Source organism: Haliotis asinina, chromosome 8 (assembly GCF_037392515.1).
Source record: "Haliotis asinina isolate JCU_RB_2024 chromosome 8, JCU_Hal_asi_v2, whole genome shotgun sequence".
Lineage (NCBI taxonomy): Eukaryota > Metazoa > Mollusca > Gastropoda > Lepetellida > Haliotidae > Haliotis > Haliotis asinina.
Genome location: NC_090287.1, coordinates 30,059,449 through 30,077,784, shown reverse-complemented (window position 1 = coordinate 30,077,784; position 18,336 = coordinate 30,059,449). Strand labels below are relative to the sequence as shown.

The following is an 18,336-nucleotide window of genomic DNA, read 5'->3' as shown; positions in this document are numbered from 1 at the left end:
ACAGGGTGGGGAGAAGATGGGTTTGCTGACTAAAGGGGTGACAGGGTGGGGAGAAGATGGGTTTGCTGACTAAAGGGGTGACAGGGTGGGTTGGGGTGGGGAGAGTATAGGTTTGCTGACTATAGGGATGACAGGGGTGGGGATAGGATAGGCTTGCTGGCTATGGAGGTGATAGGGTGGGGAGAGGATAGGCTTGCTGACTGTAGGGATGACAGGGTGGGTGGGGGTGGGGAGAGGATAGGCTTGCTGATTGTAGGGATGACAGGGTGGATGGTGGTTGGGAGAAGATGGGCTTGCTGATTGTAGGGATGACAGGGTGGATGGTGGTTGGGAGAGGATAAGCTCATTGACTGTAGGGGTGACAAAGTGGGTGGGTGAGAGCTATGTAATGGTGATAGAGAGGGATGGGGTAGATGTCAAGGAGAGGAGTGAGGTGGAAAGGAGGGCAATGAATGGTGCTTTTGGACAGGAATACAATGAACAAACACACCATTATTAAACATATATAATTATCAACCATTCTGTAGGTTGTGACAATCATATTGGCTGTAGTATACTATATGAACTGTCACTGACATGTGTGATATAATTGCAGAGCTTTGTATATATAGTTGTCGGTCAGTGAAGTGACACCTGTTGTGGAGGACAGAGATAACTGTGCAGGAATGACATGGTACAGATACTGTGATATGTTACGGTCTGGATGGAAGAAAACTTCACGAATATTGTGAAGAAAGTGAATATTTACCCCTTCCATAGTGGATTGTAGAAGATTCAACGGTCTCATTTTAAAGCAGCCTATCTGAAGGCAGTTGTTGAAAGAGCATCTTGTCAAAATATACCTACTGCATGTCTTGATATTGTTGAATCAGAAGGAAACTAGGTTCTCATCAAACAGGATTATAAGGGAGCTTCACAGAACGGGAGGCTTGTTAAAGAAGAGTCTTAGGATGATAAGAGATTGGTTGAATTCAGGGAAGCTGTTTCAGGAAGACTCTATGTATAGTGTAGCAGAAAACACTGGAAGTTTCATTCTCTTCCCACAGAGGTTATTCCTGTCATATCTTCCTATGTAACCTCTGTTCTAATACGGCCCTTTCATGGTGCGTGTGTTCTGGTTTTGTGATCAGCTGAAATCAGATTTAGACGTGCAGTCAGCAGTTTTGTTTCTAAAGTGATCAGTCAAAAAGTCATGGTAATTTCCTTGTGCTTTGGGAACCCAGCATGATACACAAACGTTTCATCTAGACAGAAACAAGTCATGTAATGGCGCCTCTGACCTCTGTGACAATGGACAAACCAATAAATGTCTTAAGTGTCACATCAACAAAAACATCTTCTAGACTGATTCCTGCACTTTATATTGCTAGTTTGTGCTTTTGAGTTAAACATGACATACCAAATGTATCCTTCACACATTGATGAAGTAACTCCATGGTGGGTGCTATGTTGGATCCAAGTTGATGTAACACATGATCAGATTGGATAGAAAGAAGGGAGATTATTCATGTTGCGATGTTTGGCTGCTGTGGGATTTTATGAGAAACTGGATACGAGAACAGAGATTATGTAGGAAGATATGTCCTGAGTAGTCCTTGGGAACAGAATGTGTAAGCGTCTTTTTATGTGTACTATTCTTTAAAGGTAATACTTTGCATTATTTACCATATGAGTGATTTGTCTCAATGTCTGATAAGGTCCACACAATATTTGTGATGGCTGCTGCAGCATGTCACAGTGTAAGGTCATGCTGTCTGTTAGTAACCTAGGGCTCTTCTGTCCCTTTCCATACCTAGAGGGTATGAAACACGGTAGCCAGTTATCCTTTACATTGTGGTGCGTATCATGATTTGTTCCTGAATTCCGAGGGGTTGTGGGGTAACCCACTAGCTATAGCATTTGCTTCTCACACCAAAGCCCATGGTTTGAATTCCCACATGGGTACAATGTCTGGAGACCGGTGTGATTTTAAGGGAATATTGCTAAAAGCAGCGAAAGAATAAACTCACTCACTGGACTCTTTATCAGGTAGGGGTTGTGATGTTGCCTCAGAAGCTACCTTTTGTGAGGCGCAACAATGTCCCATGTTTTGATGCCATACATTGTGAATTGAAGTATGTGCTTCAGGTATACCTGGTCAAAGTGATGCTAGATTGATGAGTTTCTTACTCAAATGAAGTTGAATTTGTAATTGTCTTGTCTCTTCACTGATTATGAGGAAGATGAAGGCCCCATTTTCCAGTTTGGTTTCACGTTCATCAGTTTTACCTGTCATCACTAGACATTTTCAGTGGAGCTTTTAAGCAGCCTGACCAATTCTTGGCATGGAATCTGAATATTTTTATACTGCACATTTTGAAAGCATGACCATAGATTTATTACTTTTATTTATGTTAAATACTGCCACAATTCTGTCTTCATTTCCAGATTAGATGTGCCTTGATTGAAGACCCCTCTTTAATATTTGAAGTATTCATACTCAGTTACAATGTAGCAAAGCACAGCTAAATGTTTTATCATATTGACTTCAAAGTCACAACTTGTATTTGCGATGTGATGGTGTATTTACATCTGGCTTAAGATTTTGTACTTTATTTTGTTTGTGAAGTCTATAAATAATAGTTTCTTGTACATAGTTCCAGTGGTATACATGATGTCAAAATACTATTTATTTGTCTTCTTTCATTCATAAAGATTCTTTGTGCCATGCCTTACTATGTCAGCTCTGGAAAGTTAAGGAGGTGGGTAGCCTTATGGTTAAAGCGTTCACTTGTCACACTGGTTCCTGAGTTTGATTCCCCTAATGGGCACAGTGTGTTAAGCCCATTTCTCGTGTCCCCACCATGATTAATTGAATTCTGATAAAAGTAGTGTAAAACCAAACTCACCTATTAGAAAGCTTGGAGTTATCCAGTATTGATTGTATTATGTTTGCTGCGCTTTATGTGTTAGCTAGATAATGGTATGAGATGAGCTTTAAGTAACCAAGGTGATAATGCCAGTTTCAGCAAATGATGTGGAATTGGATGTATTGTATATTTATTCTCTGAGGTTGAAGGTGATATAGTCATGTTACAATGGGGAGATGTGCTATGGTGTTCAGATGGAACTTGTGGTATAGAGGGGGAGAGCTGGAGGAGGAAACAGTGCAGAAATTTGTTTACTGTAAGGCTCATAGACTTTAGATTTAATATCACCAATTTTGATATACTTTGAGTGTCATGCTAAGACCAACATAAAAACCAAATTATACATGGGAGATATTCACATATTGGGCCTGCTTACAGAAGTGTGCATACAGAAGCCTACCTGTCTTACTGTCTGTATTTTTATGATGGCAGGTTGAGCACTGCAATTATTGTCTTATGAATTGGAGAGTTAATTGTACAGTGTTGGGATTGCATTGTCAAGAACCTGAAGTATTATGAAGGCACATTCAAATTGAAGGCAGAGCTGTGATGTACAAATTTCTGAAATTGTTACACCAAGTGAAACCTCATACCTGTGAAGATTTTGTGGACTATTGGTCATAACTGTTTTGGCCACATCATATTATCCTGAATACATGGAACATTTGTGTTCGAACTTCCCTGATGACTAAAATACATCACAAGAGCTTAGCTAATGTTGAAAGGTAGAACTTGTTTGTTTGACAAAAATTTGAACTCTGTCCATTTTTACATGTCCTCTTGCTTGTAGATTTTGGCCACACCCCTTTTTTGTGTCATTTTCTTGACCCCCAATCCACTTAATCTTGCTGACCACAATTCTCTGAAAATACATGACCAGTCTTTTACTTTATTCCTAGGCTCCTTAGGGAAGATTTTATCCATGGATTTGTATGCAAATGTTGCCTATTATTTCTACTTGAGACAAGATGTCCAAAATGTGCTGTATTGGGATATGCTATGTGATATTGATGTTGTTCTGTTTGTAGTTTTTCATATTTTTTACTGTGTAGTACTTGACTTTGTACATATCAGATACCGACAGCATGATCCGCAGATGCTGAAGCAGTGCTGTATAGTAGTGTTGTTTCCCAGTGATTTACGCTCTTATTTATCCCTTGTCTTTGGCTCTGATTTGATACCTGTCTTCAGAGAGTGTCAAATTGCAGAAAAAGATCGGATTTCGGTGAAATTGCTGTGATTTAAGGCTGGAAGTGACATGTACTCAGAAGTCCATGAATTTGCTCTCTTGTCGCACTTAGTCAACATTCTTCCCATCTTGAAACCACAAAGGATGGTGGGAATGTTAAACTAGTGATACTATGACTTTTCTTATTCATAATACCATATACATATCTTTGCCTTAAAGAAAACATACCTGAAAATATGAATAGACACCGGTTCATTTTTGATTAATAACAAAATTCAAGGGTTTTGTTTAGGCAATTTGTCTGGAATATTGCTGAGTGCAGCATGGGTCTGAACTCACAACAAAGAGATGGTCAGTCATCATGATATGTATGTATGACTAATGTATTTTAGATTCTGCTTAAATATAAGACTTTCTTATAGTAACACTGGAATGGACAGAATGTATGTGATCTGTTGTGTTACCTGTTAGTATCTGTGGTAGCTATCCACTGAATCTTGTCTACTTCAAGTGATATTTATTTGTGATATTTGGTAATATTTTGGGTTGAAGTTACTTGGTCACGTTTAGTGGGGTGAGTTATATACAATGTGAGAAAAGCTTCATAATAAGATAAACAACTTGTGAAAGTCCTTGTGGCCATTATAACTAGCTGAACCACATAACTGCCAGGTTAAAGGCGCTTAAACAGCTATTGCTCGCAAAAGTTATACTTACGTATACCCACAGAGGAGGGGGTGGTGGAGTAACCAAGTGGTTTACTTGTCAAGCTGAAGAATAAGGTTTGATTTCCTTGGGTACAATGTGTGAAACCCATTTCTGGTGTCCTCTATAGAGATATAGCTGGAATATTGCTAAAAAGTGGGTTATAACTAAACTAAGTTTCTATACATTGGAGTGGTGGGGTCCTTTAGTTGCCTAAGCGTGACTATGTTTTGCAGAAAACCTGCCTTCATTTCTCCTCCTGTGATCGTGCATATCTGCAGTAATGCTGAAATTGGTGCAGATTCTCCTCACTCCCTAAGTACAATCTCGACATGACATTCTCAGTGGGGTGCTTTCTTCCCTATGCCCATAAACTCTAAGTTTTAAGTAATAGGGTGCCATGTTTTATATCTTCATCAACAGGACCTCCACAAGACTGAGTTCATGAGTCTATTTTTTCTGTCAGTATTCTGTACAGGAGTTTATTCTTTGTATAAATGACAGATGGGTTCCAGAGTAGTCTATCAATATTGACTGGAGCTGTTTCTATGTTCATGATTTTTGGTCAACTCTTCATTTGATCTCTTCAAGACACAACCCTTTTGTTTGTAAGCATTTTGATCGTGTAATTTTGTGATTATTTGTTTTAGTATTTTGTCACATTAATACTTTTAAGGTAGTCTTTTCAGTTTTTGCCAATATTTTACACAGTTTTTGACTGAATGTTTTTAAGATATGTGACTAAAGACTTTTAAGCCTGAATGCACTGATCTGTATATTATCTTCTAGGCATTGATTGTTGGAGTAAATTGGCGCTAAGGTATCAGGATTCTTGTCACAGTGCTAACCATCACTAGAACCTTGGTATGGTGTCCTGCTGCATGCTATTTCTTATCATTACTAACATTGTCCATGAAATCGGTGAATGCAGTATCAGTTATGGAGGTCGTGCCAGTACTGGTCCATTGTAATAGTGCTTTTTGGTATCCACAATCCTGACTCACCTACAGGAATGATAAGAAAGACCATTTCTCACATTTTCATTAATCAGTCTTGTATGTACTCTCTGAACCAAATAAGGTGTTTCATTAGACTTGCTTGTGTATTTGAATCATGTTTGATTTATGAACAAAAAATTCTGAATTCATCATGTCTATTATGTCTCGTTCAATTATTTGTGTAGTGTAATGCTGAATAGTGCTGCCACTTTGGAGATGATGATGATGATTAAGATGATTAAGATGGCCAAGTGGTGGATTTTAACACTCAACCTTCACAATTTTTAAGACTCCTCACCTTTGCTTGACATTTAAACTTTGAAGATGACCTTTTCTCTTGGCTATGCTTTGAATATTATCAAGTGCCCTGATATTTTGACATATTTCTGAAACCCCACATAGCAAATTATTCTATTGGCTTTCTTCATTTCATTAGCCCTGTGATAAATTGACTTGTGATGTGTCCTCAAATTAATTTCCATTGCTGAATACAGGAAGTGATTTTGTTTTTGTATATACAAGCAATAATCAATGCTGTCAGCAACTATTGTTGTCTGTATGTGTCTGGCATCTTGGTTTATACCTTGTTATGTAGGTTTGTCTATTGTGTTAATCATAACCATTTTAATTACAGACATAGTATCTGTGCACTGTGTGGATTGTACATAGTTAAAGAGTTGAGTGTGAGAGTGGACAGTAAAATATCTTCAATCAAACAGTTTCGTGTTTGTTTTTGTCTTCTCTGTATTTTAACGTATTTCAGGTGAATTAGGTTTAGTAATTAAGTGATTCCTTTTTGCACCTACATCTGCACCCAAGATGGTTATATTCAGACTGACATGTGAAGTTCTTAGACTTGATCTTAAGTAAACAATGCTTGTCTTAAATGGTGACTTATGGGATCAGGTGGTGAGAATCATTGACTAGGTTGACACATGTCTTCATATCCAAATTGTGTAGATCGATCATGCTGTTGATCATTGGATTGTTTAGTCCATACTTAACTATTTACAGTCTGCCGCCATACAGCTGAATATGGCATAAAAAAAAACTCCCTCACTATATTCAGACTGGTGCCTAAACCTTGACACTTTGCTCAATGGGGCTTGACCCCACTGAAGTGTCATTGATTACTGATGAACCGTTCGTAATTTATGGCTAGGGGTGATGGTGATGATTTTAACAGTGGTGGGGTATGGGGTTGGGGGTCATAAATTTTGTACACGTTCTAGAGGAGGGTTCATTGAGTTTGTACATGACAAACAGGGGTCACTTCGTTTGTACATTAATTTTAGTGGAGGGGGTTGTTCTTCATATCGAACATGCAACTCAATAAAAGTATCATATTGCAGTGAAAATATTACACTGCAAATATCTTTCATGGGCAAATAACAACAAGTGATCTCGGGGCAAAGGTGATACTTCAGCACAGGCTTTTGACTTCATTGTTTGTTTTGTACAACAGCGCCCTGATAAGTAAACCAAGGTGCTGTATTTGCTTTATAAGTAACCCCTTAGAGCATTTGTTTTCACATTTCGATGAAGTATATATAGTTATTAGACAACTTATTGTGGCTTGCCTCTGTACAAAAGGTAATTGAATCTACAGCATAGGTCAGGTTTATGTGGGGTTAGGGGTCTATGTTCCAAGCAAGCATGATGCTTGAAGAATGTCCTGAGAATACTGAAACAATAATGACAGATGGTTGCATGGCTAATTTAATAAGGGTTATACATGTAAATATAGTACACAGGTATGTATAAAATCACATGGTTGACAATAATACCACAGGGTAGATTGGGACGGTACAGAAAATATCAAATATAATAAAATACACAATTCTGGCATGAAATTCACCAGAGATGACTCTTTTGGGCCCAAGACAAGGGAAAATCCAAAGATGGTAGTAAAGTGGCTGGTCTGTAAACCAGTTCTCAGTGCTTCAATCATGCTTCAAAGTGTACATAACAAAACTGACAAAAATGTAATCAGGTAAACATTTTTGCTTGGGACATACAAAACTAGCTACAAATTCTGATCACTTGTGAAAAAAGTTTTCACATCACTAGTGTTAAAAATGCACAGTGTGATTATACATTGTTACTATTGAACAGTGGACGGCAAAAACATAATCGGTTGTTTGAGCTTTGGATACAGATAAAATGTGTACCCCACTGAATCCCCCGAACTGTTGTAGTTGAATATACAACACAGTATAAATCTTATTGTACAGCGAACTACAGGCAATAATCACCAACCTTTTCACGGCGGAAGTGACCCTAGCCGAGCGTCGCGATGCGGTCTTGACTGTTTAGGACCGCATCGTGGCTCTCGGCTAAAGAACACTCTGCAAAACGTGTTCTTCGCTGTTTACTGCATGAATAACGTAGGTGTAGTGGTTCATGGGCTCTGACCCCCTGCAATTTGTTGGACCTGGCTTTTGCCATTGTTATTGCTTTTTTTCTTTTCATCCACAGCCGAATGTTATTCCAGATACTTCGACTGGTTCGCGATCTGTGCTACGGCAACCGTTACGCACATTTCAGAGCAGCGGAGCGTATCTTTACATTGATGACAGGTTTTTGACCGGAACCAGATTTGGAGCTAGTCGCGTTGTTTGAAACCCTTTTGCACCAAAGAAAATGGTACGATTTGTATCTTTATTCCAGTTTGCCTTGATAAAATTTGGTTTACCTTTGCCTAAGGCCCCGTTTCACAAAACTCTCGTAAGCCTAAGATCTCGTACGTTTTCTCGTAGCATCCGTAGCTCCTGTGTTACAGTATAGCGGGTACAATGGCTACGAGAAAACGTACGAGATCTTAGGCTTACGAGAGTTTTGTGAAAGGGGCACTGCTTAATATTTTCGGTATGAAACCGCAACATACCACACATTCGAATTACACCATCATCATACTTCACACCGAAGGCGTAATATCCAGTAAATGGTGTTTGTTAAACGGTACTTATGGTGGATTTGTCCAAGGCTTAGGCGAGACAGAGAAACATAACTTCTCGCTATGATTACATATTCTCTGTATGTTGGATCAAAACATATGTGTACATCTGTAAATGAGAAACATACCGTCAACAAAATCAGTTTGGAAACAAAGACGTGGACTGTTGAAGTGTGAGATTCAAGGTGTCTGTCTCGGTGTCCTTAAAATACTGACCAGACTCCCGGTTGACATTGGGGTCATGGCACCGAGACGGTTGCCATCGACATTTGAACAGTGATTCTCAGACGCCAGTCCCAACGACGAGGTCGCCGTGAAGACACAGGCCTCCTGGACCCTTAGAATACTTCAGTCATGGCTCTTGGAGATTCACAGCTGTCTCCGTCGCCGCGTCCAATGATTTGGCTGAATGATGGACTCGTTCCAGACACCAGTCTGCGCCAAGACGACCGGACCGCTTAGTTACGTGTTAAGACAGATATGCTGTAGAACTGGCACTGAGAGGGCCTGGTACATGTGAGCACAGGAGATTTGCCAAACTGCAAATTTATAAGATTCAGAGTTCTGTCTCCGTGACCGTGTCCAGTAGTCTACTGACTAGCTCGGATGCCGATGGCGGACTGTCACTCACCCAACACAACTGGACACAGTCCAACAGCTGAAATAGAGAGTTTCTTGTTAAAAATGCATTTTATATCTGAAACAAGAAGAACAGAAACAAACAACGCAACATACAGCAATCACCACAAAAACAACCAACCCAACAAAATTACAAATTTGACACGGCGCCATACAAATGGTCATTATATTTATTATATTATTAATAAACGACGTTATTTTGATACGTGAAAAGGAGTTACATTTCATGTTAAACTGGCAGCGATTAAATGGAGGGAAACGAACTCGGATTTGCATTTTCTGAAGGCCCCAGTATTCCAAACCGAAACTTCACTGGTCCCAGAGTCGAGATTTTCGAAGGTCTCTTAGCGATAAGATAGTCGTAAGGCATTGTTAGTGTATGGCACTTACGACGATCTTAGGTCCAGGAATATAAGGCACAGCGTTGTTTGGGTCGGGGGTTACACTATTCAAAACACTGCCAGAAAATATACCCCTTGAACTTAACCACCATGAGCTACAGATTGTGGTACTCAGTCAGGTATCTGGCCGAAGAACTGGGGAATTAAAACACACTGACAGCTGCAAAAGTACTATATTTGCTTAGTTATCAATGCATGGTAAGCCTTAAGTTTGATGTAGTGTTGACTCACCTGCTTTCCAATTGTTCCAAAGTTCCCCACCTGCTCGAGCCTTGACCTGAGCACTCTGAACTGACCATTAGAAGCCGGAAACAATTCCGCGAAGGGCACCAGTGGTACCTTATTGGACAGTTCTCTACACGCCTGTACATGTGTCTTAGTCACCCCTTTCAGCATCTGTTCAGGGAGGTCCGTCTTACCAGTGGAACCGGTGGGGCTCGCTAACTCTCTGATAAGATTCTCATCAAACCCTAGTATAGGGTCCATCACATCCTGTAGGCTCCCCTTGTGTTTCAAGGTATTTCTCTTCGTGAACAGCCTATCTATAACTAACTCCGCATCCAACACTGAGGACGGTTTATATGGAATCTCTATTGCCATGTCCACAATCTCCTCCTCATCCTCATCTTTGAATTCCGCTTTAGGTTCAGAGTAATGTAGGAAGGACCGTGTTTCATCATCCATTGATGATGCTCCTGTTATTTCATCAGGTAGTTCTCGAATAATATCTTCTAGGATCATTGCATTGGTTCTATTGTCTGTATCGCGAGGTCTCTTGGTTCCATGCACCACTGCTACAGGTTTCGAGTGGTGCAGAGGTCTCACACCCATAGAGGAATCAGTGTCTGAAGGTTCAAACACCCCTTGTGAGTCAAGAGCACTGAAAATCGCATCATCATTATCATCAACAATACTATCGTCCTCCTCTTCAATAACCTCAGCCGTAGACTCCATATACGAGTCCCAGTCTGTGGCATCAGATACATCCTGTGAGGAAGCACTTGATACTACAGACACTCTCAAAGGAATGCCCTTCTTTCTGAGTTCTTTGTAGCGTTTACTTGCGGATCCGAAATCATGCCTCCTTGTACGCTGGGTCTTGGTCACAACTTTACCAACATGTTTCCTGTTCTGATGTGGACTACACGGTGTTTGGTGAGCTGTCCTATCAGGCTTGGCTGCAGCAGCCAACATAGGGTACTGTTCATCTGGACCTATCACATCCTTTGAAGGACACACATCTCCATTACGGAGTCTCTCAAGCTTTTGATCCAAGTCTGTTGAGTCGTAGGATGAAAAGGAATCGGTTTTACTCCACGATGCCCGGCTGTCATACAACGGCTTGGTATGCATACCTGATGTTGGTGTGATTGAACACTGACAACTACACGTCTCAGTCGTGTAGCTTCCAGATGGGCAGGAACAAGACCTCTCATCAGCCATTGAAACATCGCAAGAAATCTCGCTGGTAATCGATGCACTATCGAAGCCACTGTCAATAATCTTTCCACCCTTTTGTCCAACTTTGGTTTCGTGCGTGGGAGGAAGCTCAGTGACCTCCTCCATATTATGCTCAGGTAGAGTTGTGTCTGCCTGAGAGGACAGAGACGTGAGCTCCCCACTGGTAAGGGACACGTCCGCTTTCCTGGGAGAGTTCTTATAGAAACTGCTGCCTAAACTATCATTACTGCTGAAGCTTGAAAAATGCCCTACTGTGGGAGGTTTAGGATGAACATTTTGTGGGCGTGGAGGTGGTTGGCGTTCACCCACAGAATCCTGTAAGGAGTCCTTTATTTGGGGAATCTTTTTCACTGATGCATACTTCATTTCAACAATGGCTGCACCCTGACCCCGAGTATTGTTAACATTAGCAGTGGTTAACTGAGAACCTTGTTTCTGCCCCAATGCCTTTTTAAGTTTCATCCTAGCCTGTGTTTTCTTAATCCCATGACCTGGTGTTTGCGGGCGAGTCGTTGCTGCTGCTGTGACAGGCCGTGGTGGAGGAGGTGCAGGACGTCGAGGCACAGGCTTACCCGATCCCTCAGATATCTGTTGTTGAGTGGGACGAGCAGTTTGTGGTCTCCTCTGTTTAGCATCACCAAAATGTGTCTCTGTTTCACCTACAGTAAGGGGAACAACAAGCGTTGTCTCATTGCCATGGTAACTCCGTGCTGACAAAGGTCGTGAGATTTCCTGCACTGCCTCTCTGGACACACCCTGGTCTTTCCTCTTTCTGATCCTCCTGGAGAAAACATCTTTCAGCTCTTTCTTCATTCTCTCATTGTAGGACGTCAGTAACCGTTCTTTCTTATCTGCCTCCTTTTTGAGCCACAGATCTTTCAAAGTGGCAGCAACATGTTTGCCTTCCCCAGTCATCTCCGGCAAGTCCTCCTCAATGTCTTCCAAGGTACTGATTGAGGAAGCGGAGAACCGGAGCGGGTCGGACCTGTGAAAAACTCCACCTCCTGTTGGATTCCTATTGGGCAAAGCTGGTTTCTGTGTCTGGTCAATGAAACGAGGATTACGTACATCTGTAGGTACTGAATAATGCGCACCACTCGGGTAATCCTTCCGGGACCTTTCGACTGCCATAGTGTCATTCTTTCGTGGGTAACGGATTTGCTGAATTGCAATTTGATCCCTTTGAATTTTTTCTGTGATTTCTTCTATCTCTTCATAATCATGTTCATGCAGAGGAGATCCTGCCCTGAATACCAACGAAGGGTTCGCGTGGGCATATCCTCTAGGAGAAACATAAGGAACAACTTCCTTCTGCCAGTGGACATCATCAGTGGAATGTCGACTGATGGGTTCACGTTCACTGTGTCTCACTTCATTATGTTTACTTGTAATCCTTACAGAAGTCACTGGCTGTGCCCACGAATCTTGTTCTTCTGGAACGTTGAGATGCGGATTTGTTTCTTTCACGTTTATCAGAGAACCGAAAGGAGGAACTTTACTGAATCCGGTTTCTTCTAGAATAGCCCGTTCGTCTAAACTGCGGGATTTATGTGCCATGTCTTGAACATATTCACGGGGTTTAGAACTGCTACCTTTCTGGGAGCTAACTACGATCTCACTTCGAGTTTTTCTGAATGGCTGTTTTTCGTCCTGCCTCTTTTTGCACACGAATCCGATGATCTCCAAGGCAACAAGGGCAAACGCCCGTATGTCAGGGAGGAAGAACTGTTTCTTGCTGACATGTGAACTGGAGGACGACCCGCCTTGGAGTGAACCGTAGATCTGGGCAGCTTCGAAGTCCCCGAGAGCCGCCCGTAGCACCATGCACTGCAAAACACAGAGAATCATGTTGAAACAGTTTACATTGACAATTGACTTTTTCTCCTTTACATGTGACATGTGTATTTCATGTCAGGAGTGATGACCTGGCGACTATTAAAAGCAAGAATACATATAGCGAGTGAGTTTAGTTTTACGCCGTATTTAGTAATATTTCAACTCTGTCACAGCGAGGAATACTTGAATGGGTCACAGACGTTGTGAACGTGGTAGGGGGTGAAACCGGGCCTTCCTTGTAACCATCCAAAAATACATATAAGACATTTTTTTTACAAAAAAAATATACAACAAACTTCCCCATCACTATGGCTACGTCACACAAAGGTGTAAGAAAACGTTGCTTTTTGTTTGTTACAGAAAACGAAAGTTTGTTTAATGCCTGGACAACACGAATCAGCGCAAGACATCGTGGACAACGACGACGTCATCACGACACGCAGGGATCGCCGAGTCTGACCACCCACTTACCTTGGGTGGACTTTCACGACAAGTCTTCATACTTTGGAGGTATTTCCATATGATATTCCCACGGGTTTGAGATAAGGTTTGACGCGTGAAGGTCCGGTGTAGCATAGGCCCACGCTTGGCATAAAAAGGTGACTCTGCTTGTCGTAAGAGGCGTCTAACGGGATCGGGCGGTTAGGCTCATTGACTTGATTGACGCATGTCATCGGTTCCTATTTGCGCAGATCGATGCTCATGCTGTTGATCACTGTATATTCTGGTCCAGAGTCGTTTATTTACAGACCGGCACCATATACAATGTAGCTGGAATATTGCTGAGTGCGGCGTAAAACTAAAATCACTCACTCCGATAAGGTTTATCAACAGTATTACGACACCAACTACATGCCGTGGGGGATATCCCAGCAAGGATCATACTGCCATCCCAGCATTATACGGACCTCAGTTTAGCGGGATTTGTTAATACAAGTCTAAGTAACAAATATGATCAAATTTTGATAACGGCACTTTGCTTTCATCCGGTAATACTCCTAAAGCTTTACTTACACAAATGGTTGTGTTTTGGGCTTATTCGTAAAATTATATTGGCAATACATCAGATAAGGTTACTGATATTGAACTCCGATCGATGGATCACAATTCGGGAATCCGTGTTATGTACTGACCTCTGACATTTGGGTAGTGAAGATTACCTATAGGCGTAGACAATACATATATTGGCGGCGGGGGTCAGGGCAGGCAGGTGGCGCTGCGTTACTGACGGGTAATCTAGGAAAGATTAACGATGGGGTGATAACTCTGTTACAATACAAGGAGATTGTTCAAACTCGGATTGTGAGTAAATAGAAATATTTGTATTAGGGTTACAATCTAAATGTGACAGAGCCTTTTGATAAACGACACAAGGAGAAGCTGAGACGTCAACGCCTGAAAATATTAAGTTTGTTTGCGTTGCATTTTTTTTTACACTGAAATAGATAACAAGGTAAATGGGCAACAACATCCATCCGTTTCGCGAAAACCCAATGCCATTCCTGTTCCGTTTACAGATTCCATCTGGTCAGTTTTGTTTGGGTTATACACGGCATGGGTTTAATTCACTGTAAACCTACGTCGCGGTTTAAAGAAGTGCCTTCAAATGTCTCGTCCACTACCTCGTGTACACCGTTACTATGTACCCTTTACGTTTTACCCCGATATCAGTGAGTGAGTGACATCCTTGCATGAGCAATGTGGGAGAGTGGTGCAGGTCTCAGTCCTCTACCACGTGTGTGTTATGAAAACAACAAACAAACAAACTGGAAACGTATAGACGTATAAACCCACAGTTTATGGCTGTTATGACCAAGGGCATTGCAGCTTTTTGTGGAACGACTCCGTGCACTCTCTCATGGGATTACATGACTACTTAAAACATGAATGAGTTTGGTCAGTTAATTTGAATCATATCAGTTAACCAAGTAAGGTGTGAATGCAACATGCAGCTAGCGCAATTGGCACTATAACCAGGTAAAAACGTGAAACATAGGTTAATGGTATTATATCCAGTAGGGCATTATATTATTAGCAGGGCATTATACAGACACAAAATCCGTTCTGGCCCAAAATGACATTACATCGAGGGTGGTATTATAACCCGGATGCACCGTATTTGTTTCTGTCCAAATTTAATATATTCAGAGACTACACGTTAGACTACCCCGTCACATACAGGTACCCCGCTGGTGCTGGCCAATTGCCAGAGCTGTCAATCTTCCCTGTTCTATCTAGTGACTATACGTCAACAATGCCGTCATTGTGTACAGCGTCTCCTCTGACAAGACCGCACTGTAAGTTTTCAACCTGTCCATTGACCCAAGCATAATGTAGTATGCGAGGTTTAATTTGGTGCATAGTCCAGGTCGCTGTACGTGTGGGCTACATTTAGAGATATCAGGTTCCTCTGCATTGATATTCTGTTGGCTCTTCAGAGGGGATCTGTCTGGGGTTCTGTGTAATTAATTGTGATTCGAATAGTCAATTGAAGAAACTTAAATAAGAAGACATGTTTTGAAATTAAAAAAGAAATCTGAACACATCATTAAATTTACAGGTATCTCGGGTTTCGGATTCTTGAACAGAATCTGGCCTTAATGCTGTCATACCAGATCGTGTGCAAGCAGTTGTTGTTTAGTCAAGCGCGTTAATGCCTGCAGTTGGGGCCTTAGCTATGTAACTGGAGTAGTATGCGAAGATTTGTTTTCACATTAATAATTATAGTATGTCCTGTAGAAGTAAATCTCAAATTTAACTAAACACAATATTTAAAAAACCCCTATATAATGAGCTTAATATCGTGCTGTTAAAGTGATGCACGTAAAACTAAACCAGATAATAAAGAAACATGTTAGTCACTTGAGCTTGACGATATTTTAGTGATGTCACAATGTGCTGGTAAATTTGGGTAATATGTCGTCCATATTCGTCATCTGGAAACATGAGCACAGGGTGGTATTTACAAACCAGTGTGCTATTTACAAACCAGTGTGGGATTTACAAACCAGAGTGGTATTTACAAACAAAAGATAACTATAGAGGCAAAGGTCGAATTTCAATCAAAATCAGAGACTCTTGACACAACTATGGGACTCTACTCGTTATATGTATTCCGGACATTACCTCATTCGGTCGATTTCAAGGGCAACCTTCCTTTGAAATAAGTGGGTTTCACTGTACATGTGTATTCCAACATATACCACTAACCTGTACGGATCCCTTGAGGAAGACTGAAGCCGCAGTGAGTTTGTGGTGGAGGATGTTGTGATTGTGGAGGCAGGAGAGACCCTCTGCAATGTCGTGGATGATGGTTCTCTGACATGGCTCCGGCAGCGGCATGTCGAGATGGTGCAGGAAGTCGTCCAGGGTGCCGCTGTTGGTGAACTCGAAGCAGATGAGTCTATGGAGAGTAAGAATCAGCACTTCGTTACGCTTTACACCTGATCAACGTCTTTCTTTCCATGTCTTTAAAACTTGCCTCTGAAACCTTAAAGGTTTCGTGAAAGAACATGAAAGGTTTATAGATAACTTAATGTTACAAACATTTAAAGATACTTCATATCCCTTCGCCAGTTAACGTCAGCTCCTAACCTTTGAATATCATAAATGTTTGCCCAAAAATATTTGCAACTATTCCTGTTGTAAAAGTCCCTTGCGAGAGATGTTTCTTGATGTGTGACTGCCATTGGAAGCGTTTATCTTTCCATTTTGATTTCATTATGAAGAATGTCGATCCCCTCGTGTTCTGTGAACAAAATGATTACCTTGGTCAGAAGAAAAACCAAGATCACCTTCAGCAGAAGGACATGAATCAGGTTTATACTGTTATCAAAACCTCTGAGGTTATTTGTGTAGGTCTAGTTATAAGGTAGGATATTACTTTTCAAAGCCGAGAAAATCAGTCTGGTTTCCAGTGGTCAATGGATATCTTTTCACAAAATCGCTGAACGTAGTTTCATGAGAAAATGGAACTGGTGTCAATGCCACCACAGAAATATGTCATCTGTCAACAGAATGAGTCCCTATGATAAATTGAAATATGCCATTGAATATATTCCATTTTACGAGCATACCACTAGATAACGCCAGTACATATGAGAAAAAGTAATATATATCCATACATATACAACCTTTTTGAAAGAATGGAATGAATAGTCATATTTTCCCTTAATTTTTCTCCGTCATCTGTTTCCTCCTTGGCTTCATCACCTGCCCTTTATCAGTCTTGTAAATCCAGTATCCCATTCCTATTCTAAATGGTATAAATCATTTGCCACTGTGAAACGTATAATGACATTGTGCACTATACAATAGATTACTCTGAAATATACAATCTTACACTGTGTAGATGGACACGGGCACGTGTACGTACTCGACTTACCCAAATTCCTCTACAGGCTCAACTATCATACCAGAAATTTCTATCATGAAACCAATATATTTATAGTGCCATATATACATTCACTGATCAGATAAATATACTATTAGCAAACGGTCACAAACGGTGATTATTGAACATATCTACTACAAAGATCACAGCCATTACAATAACCCTTTCAGTGCATCGGGCGACATTATCAGCCCGATCTGATCAGAATGTAGATACTGACTGAAACAGCGAGACACAGAGAAGGAGACAGCAGACATACTATGACATATCTTGTAGATATAGTATAGTGTTTGTGTACAAGGAAATCTAACCTTATGAAATGTCATTGTTTACAGGTCGTGTTGACAGTTTCAGATAAGATTTGATATTTTATTGTTCGCTTGTCAGTCCTACTATTGTTCGAAATGCACCCATCACTCACCATCGTTAACGACCGTACGACAGTACATTCATAAATACAGCAATGTATGTTGAAAGGAACAGATTTAAAGCGTGATGGTTCTAACAAGAAATAACAAATATAAAATAAAAAATAACGTCGCATGAAAAACAAGAGGAAACTGCCAGTTATTGGTTGTCTATTTGCGACTTTAAGAAGATACAAGGCATAAACCGAAAGGACACGCTCAAGGGCAAAGCCAACTATCTAACTGAAACCCACAATGCGCATGTTACCAAACAGACAACTGTCCCAGAGACGAAAGATGATATCACTGCACCCATGTGGCCCAAAGGCACTTCAGTACGTTATTTAAATTCCTACACTCTTGAAAGCTAGCAGTAATAGCACATTCCACATGTTTGTCTGTGAATTCAAATTTTATGTTAACCCGAGCATAAATTTCAGTC

The 18,336-nt window shown here is 40.9% G+C and overlaps 1 protein-coding gene and 1 long non-coding RNA gene across 2 annotated transcripts in view; one reads left to right on the top strand and one right to left on the bottom strand.

The window, feature by feature from the left end:
* Nucleotides 1-375: 375 nt before the first annotated feature.
* LOC137294799 (uncharacterized) lies at nt 376-6,515 on the top strand. Its single transcript, XR_010957540.1, has 2 exons — nt 376-2,745; nt 2,907-6,515. It is a non-coding gene; the product is annotated as an uncharacterized lncRNA (long non-coding RNA).
* Nucleotides 6,516-7,787: 1,272 nt separating this feature from the next.
* Nucleotides 7,788-18,336, bottom strand: part of LOC137294627 (uncharacterized) — a 28,854-nt gene continuing 18,305 nt past the window's right edge. Inside the window, exons 5-7 of the mRNA XM_067825686.1 lie at nt 16,305-16,497; nt 10,029-13,085; nt 7,788-9,415 (exon numbers count right to left, since the gene is read on the bottom strand). Of these exons, the coding sequence (XP_067681787.1) occupies nt 9,314-9,415; nt 10,029-13,085; nt 16,305-16,497 (3,352 nt within the window). The 3' untranslated portion in view covers nt 7,788-9,313. The remainder of the gene's footprint in view (nt 9,416-10,028; nt 13,086-16,304; nt 16,498-18,336) is intronic.